This window comes from Eubalaena glacialis, chromosome 2 (genome assembly GCF_028564815.1).
Source record: "Eubalaena glacialis isolate mEubGla1 chromosome 2, mEubGla1.1.hap2.+ XY, whole genome shotgun sequence".
Classification (NCBI taxonomy): domain Eukaryota; kingdom Metazoa; phylum Chordata; class Mammalia; order Artiodactyla; family Balaenidae; genus Eubalaena; species Eubalaena glacialis.
Genome location: NC_083717.1, coordinates 193,188,807 through 193,194,844, shown reverse-complemented (window position 1 = coordinate 193,194,844; position 6,038 = coordinate 193,188,807). Strand labels below are relative to the sequence as shown.

Genomic DNA, 6,038 nt, shown 5'->3' with positions numbered 1-6,038 from the left:
GACGGCGGTGGCCAGGAGGTGCTTCCAGCAGGCACTGGGGCGAAGGCACACCCAGGGCGGAGGGCAGCACCAGAGACACGGGGGCCACCGGGCACCACCCCGCCGTCCCCCGCGTGGCCACGGGGAGCCCGGAGGCAGGCAGTCTGAGGTGCGCGGCCCAGCTGGCCAATCGTGGGCGCGTCTTTTGGATGAGTGGCACAGATGCGGCGGTTCACACACATTGGTTTTGCCTAAGAAGCACCCGTCACGTGTAGCACCCATCAGTGGTAAGAGCACCCATGGAGCGTGGTGCATAGCAGGGGGCACAGGAGCAGGGCCCCGCTCTGTCACAGTTGGACCATTGAGAGAAGGTAAACGGGGGGTGAGAAATGCCGCCCGGACAGGCGCAGGCTGGGACCACAGACCCCAGGGCCACACTTCCCAAGAGAGGGGCGGGCCCCGGGATGCCTGTGGCTCAGCCCGGGTGGCCCCCCGGGTAGCAGTCTCTGGAATGCTCAGAGGGCCCCGCGGCGGGTGGTGTGGGAGCCCGCAGCCCGGGGACACAGAGGCGCGGCTCCTGCCCTGTCCCTGCCTGCGCGCGGACTGGGCTGCTCGCTTTTGGGGCCTAGAGGTTTGGAATCTGTGATAATGAAGCAGTGGAGGCTCCAGAAGCTGACGAGGGGGCCCGGCTTCCTCAGCAGGTACAGGGCTGTCTGAGGGCCCTTGAAGAGGCAAAAGGTCTAGTGATCAAGAGAAAAGTCTGGCTGAACTATCACCTTCTGGAATTATAGTGAACACAAAGCTGGGGTCGAGAAGCAGCATGTCACATCTAAGGCACAGGTACAGTATGCCACCATCTCTACGCAAACGCTGTTAACAAATGCAGCAATATGACAGGATGAAGAAACACATCTGCTGTGGCCTCCTTCAAGCGCAAGTCACCTGCCCACCCCCGGACACTGGACACGGAAGGTCGGTGTTGTCAGCAATAGAGAGCTTGTCTGAACACATGGGGCAGAATTTTAAAAACCTACAGGATTTTGTTTAGAACTCCAAAGTTCAACTAATGCCCTATTTTAGGGTGAAAACAATTATAAATCTGAAAATGATGCACAGCATCCATGAGCAATTTTCCTTTCATAATAATTTTGAAGTAGTGTCATTAACTACGACAGATATTGAAGGTTTACATTTCTAACGAGAAATAACAACAGATTGAATATTCTCTTTCCTATCACAAGTGATAACCAGTGTTTGATATTTTACATTTTCTTCCAAGAAATATCAGTCTATCAACGTTTTAAAATGAAATGTTTGCAGTAACAATTATCTTAGAACTTTAAATTAAAAAACGATTCTGAATTTAGAGACTTCCAAAAAAGACCTAGGTGCACTTCCGGGTCTTCTGACAGAGTATTGAAGCAGAGACCAGATGAGGCCTTAAAACAGACAACGGGCTATGTTTGAAACAGGACTGCACTCTTGAATCTTAGAATGAATATAGCAGAACTGCATTATGATTTCATAAATTCTCCTTTTACTTAACATGCTGACATGTCCAGCTATCCCCAGGTGTGTGCGCGTGTGTGTGTGTGTGTGTGTGTGTTCTTTTTTTGGTGTTTAAGGAAGAAAAATCATGGTTCTTTTCTTTAGCATATATGTTTTCCACCTTAATTAACTAGATCTTTAAAAATGAAAATGAAAACCTTCTCTGACAGCAGTATTTCTCTCGTCGAAGGATAAATAATTCTTCCAAGTGAAGTGTTGCTAGTCTATTAGAAAACATGGCGTGTGTGTCCTGCCGCGTGGCTCCTCCCGCCGGCCCGCGGCCACCTTCTGCCGCCTCCTCCGCCCCACGAGGTCCCTGTCTGGGCGCGAGGGCCTCGGTGGAGGCGGCGGCTCAAACCCCCAGGGGAGCTGCCTTCTGCTCAGCCCGCCTCCCCAGGGACTCGTCAGGGGTCTGGCAGGTCCGAAGTATCCACTATGACTTTGATGAAAATGGTGTCATCTTTAATGTACGTCCCGTTTTCCAGCACAGTCTGGGCCACGAAGACTGGGCAGCCGGAAGCGATGTTCATCTCGCCGGTGGGCTTCTTGAAGCTGCTGCTGTTGGGGTCCGGCTTGAACGCGTCCCCCAAGTGTCGCCGGGAGGACCCCTGGTCCATCAGCATGAGCGTCACCTTCTGCTTGAACGGCCAGGGAAGCAGAGCGTCGTATTCTCCGCGCATGATGACAAAAAACAGCGACAGGTGCGTCCCCTTGCCCATGCCATCCCCGTTCAGGTAGACCCTGGCGCACATCTTGTAGCCGAAATAGCCAGTGTAGAAAGGCTGGCTGTAGAGGGACAGGGTCTTCCCCATGACGGCCTCCTGCTTCCGCCGCTTGTAATCCCGGATCTTCCAGATCAGCACGCCGTTGTAGCTGGCGGTCTCCAGGACCTGGAACCGCAGGTCCATGTCGGCCAGGCGGATGTCGTGGACACTCAGCATCTGGTCGTGCCGGCTCAGCTGGGACTCCAGCAGGCCTGCGGCGGCGGGCGGGAGAGATGGGCGCGGAGACACGTGACTATCACAGGGGCTGGAGAAGCCGATCCCCACCCGCATCTGAGCACAAGAGCCCAGACTCGCTGTGGCTGCTGGGGGGTGGTGCCTGCCCCGTGGAGGACCTGAAACGCAGGCCTCGGGGTCCTCGGGGTCCTCAGGATCCACAGCCTGCCGAGAGGCGACAGCCTGGGGCTGCCTGCCCTCTGGCTCACAGCCCCTGCCCTCCGGCCCCCATGCTCGGGCTCACCTGCGCCCTATCAGGGCTTAAGCTGCTCCTCCCGCCACCCCACTCCACGTCCCTGGCTGGCTGAATCCAGCCCCACGTGCATCACAATAATCCTTGTTCTTTCCCCCATTAATCCTTCTCGTGCAGATATTCAGAATACTCGCTTGGCCTCTGAAGCAGCGGCCCCGGTGGCTTCTAGGTATCGGACACGCTGCTGGGCTTGCCGGGTCCCCTGCTGCCTCTGGTCACCTTCTGTCCCCCAGGCCTTCACGAGCAGGGCTGGAGCACCCCGACCCGCAGGCCGCCCCACACCCACTCTGCCACGCAGGCCTCAATGCACGGAGGGGAGCGTTTGGGCCCCTGCTGCGGGCATCTCGGCAGGAAGCCAGCTGCCCCAGCAGGCGCCATCAGGAGCACCATCCGAGACTGGACGGCGCTGTCCTAAGGCAGCACGTGCCTCGCTTACCTCACGAAGGCGGCCACAGCTCTGACCTGGGGCCCTGGGACCCGGCCAGGCTCCCCTGTCCCGGGGCCTCCCAGACCCGCACGGCTCCGCCTGCCCGCCCTCACCTGTGTTCCGAGCCGCCTGCCCCGCGCTTTTGTCCACGCTCTCCAGCTCGGTCACCCGGTTCTGGAGGGACTCCACGCTGCTCTTCATGCTGCCTGCTTCCTCCCAGCTCTGCCGGAAGGGGCGGATCTCTTTGTCGAGCTCCTTCAGTTTCTCTGCTTGGCTGTCTATTACTCGCTTCCACATCAAAGGTGTCAAAAAGGCAAAATACAGTTAGAACTCGCTGCCAGCGCTGCGCCACTACCTGGTCAGGAACAGGGCAGCCCGCATCAGCCCTCACAGGGCCTCTTACCTTAGACCCACGGGCATCTCGGGGGACACAGGGACCCAGACCCCTAATTCCAGGAGGGGACCGAGGCACAGAGAGGCCTCACCCACCAAGTACAGGGCATGCAGCTCCCACATCCCTCTGTCCTAGCGTCTCAGCTCAGGACTTGGAGTCACACTCATCGGCCCCGTCTGAAGGCCTCCATCCCCTGCAGGGTCGATCGACCAGCAGAGGCCAAACTATGTGAGCCTCCAGGGCCAGAGGGGCTGCCCTGTTTCTGTGGCTGCAAAGGGCGCTCAGAACCCCGCCTGGGTCCCAGAAGAGAGAGCTGCCACCACACTGCCACCTGGCTCCAGAGACCTGGCTGCCAGCACAGGGCTGGCAGCAGGACAGGGCCCTGGAGACAGGTCCTCGGGGCCCCGGGTGAAGCCAAGGGGCCAGTGCCGATGGGCAGGGTGGGTGCGGGTCTGTTCCCTGGACGCACTCCGCGACCAGCGCCCCCTGCCCACTGGGGCAGAGCAACCCTACTGACAAACACGTGGCTGTCAACAGCGAGGCTTGATTTAAATAATTCAGAAACCCCCTTTTCCAGAAGCACATGACCAGCACGTCTGTACCAGTAACTGGAGGGGTGAGCCTGGCGTGCCAGCCCTGGCGGCCCCGTTTGTCTGCAGGACTGGCCCGCCCACTTGTTAGATGAAGCCAGGGACCTAAAGGGTTTTCACTTCTAAAAAGAATTTGCATTTTTGAAATAAAGCTCCTGAAGGCTGGGTGGCTCAGCCCCTGAAGCTGGGGAGTGGCCGGGCCGCCCCTGAGGCTGAGGCCACACAGGGGAGAGCCCCGGGGACCTGCCGAGCTCACTTCTCCTTTTGGGAGACTATTTTTAAACATCGAGGTTTCAGCACCTTTGCTGGCTCTTAATAACCGTGAAGGAACAAACATGTAGGCTTGGGTTACTTTTTCTGGGTAAAAATACTATGTTAATCTTCCTCTTCTTTCCAAGAAACCCTGATATTGGCTAACATTTAAAAAGTAAAGATGATTTCTCTAAAGAACACTTCTTTCTACACTGATACCACTTTATTTTAAAATACATATGGTGAGAAGCATAGTTAGTTCACAAAGTCTATTTTCTGGGGACAATCCTATTGACATGAATGAATGCCCACACCCATAATGAATAGCTGTAATTTTTCTCCCGTCCTCTACCTACTCAAGTGACAAAATGACAAACTAGGCTGATGTGGGTGCTAGTGAGAATAAGAGGGGAGTTAATGGAAACCTGAACAATCAGTGGCAGTTCCTTGGTGGCCCTCGTTGTAAACCACGAGGACAAGCTGCTCATCACTTCCAAGCCCCCCTCCCCCGCCCCAGGACTCATGACGCACACGGGACAGTGGCACTAAGGCACGAGGCGCTCTCGAGAGGGAGCAGAACCGTGGAGTCTGAAATGACAGCAAGGCCCCCAACTGCAAGCCAGGAACACGGAGCCAGCAGGCGGGTGGCGGGCAGGAGGGAACATGGGAGCGAGCACACACATGCGCGCGCACACACACACAGACACACACACACACAGACACACACACACACAGACAAGGCCCAGCCACTATTTAAAAGGCACTCCTCATACAGCAAGGGAAAATGTGCGATTTTCAAACAGACCTTTCATCTGTATGAGGTCAAAGCAGAATGCTGACCTAAATCAAGCTTTCTCTGTAAGATGCAGCAAACATGATTTCATTCTTGAAGAGCGGTCTACACTCAGCCCCTGTAGTGTTTCTATAAAAAGCAAATCTTAAATGCAGGTGAGGATTTTACTAGAAAAAAGGATTCAGGAGCTGAGAGAAACAGCACAGATCACTCACTATGTGAATAAACCCTCATCAGGAGACCTGCTCACAGAGCATCAGTCTATCAGTCTCATGCTCGTGCACTTAGGGCTTAAATCACTGTCTGTCACTTGGCACCATCCGGTCACCGAGCCGATGCGGGTGGGACTCCCGGGCCCAGCAAGGGGCCCGTGGACAGAGCGCTCTCCCTCTAGCCCGGCAGAGCCACTGACAGCGGGAACGACCGGGTCATCCAGCTCCTGCTAACAATGCAACACGGGAATGAAGCTCACACTAGGCTGTCTTTTTTTTTCTTTTTACATTTTTTTTTTAAGTTGATCTACTTTTGGCTGCGTTGGGTCTTTGTTGCGGCGAGCGGGGGATACTCTTTGTTGTGGTGCGCGGGCTTCTCATTGTGGTGTCTTCTTTTTTTTTTAAATAAATTAATTTACTTATTTTTGGCTGCGTTGGGTCTTCATTGCTGCGCGCGGGCTTTTCTCTAGTTGCAGCGAGCGGGGGCTACTCTTCGTTGCGGTGTGCGGGCTTCTCGTTGCGGTGGCTTCTCTTGTTGCGGAGCACGGGCTCTAGGTGCACGGGCATCAGTAGTTGTGGCTCACGGGCTCAG

The 6,038-nt window shown here is 55.6% G+C and overlaps 1 protein-coding gene across 11 annotated transcripts in view; it reads right to left on the bottom strand.

Moving 5' to 3' along the window:
• Positions 1-1,167: 1,167 nt before the first annotated feature.
• Positions 1,168-6,038, bottom strand: part of TRAF3 (TNF receptor associated factor 3) — a 110,583-nt gene continuing 105,712 nt past the window's right edge. For all 11 annotated transcript variants that reach the window (XM_061181303.1, XM_061181299.1, XM_061181298.1 and 8 more), the window contains 2 exons: positions 3,319-3,493; positions 1,168-2,503 (listed from right to left, as the gene is read on the bottom strand). In XM_061181303.1, the coding sequence (XP_061037286.1) occupies positions 1,932-2,503; positions 3,319-3,493 (747 nt within the window). In that variant the 3' untranslated portion in view covers positions 1,168-1,931. The remainder of the gene's footprint in view (positions 2,504-3,318; positions 3,494-6,038) is intronic.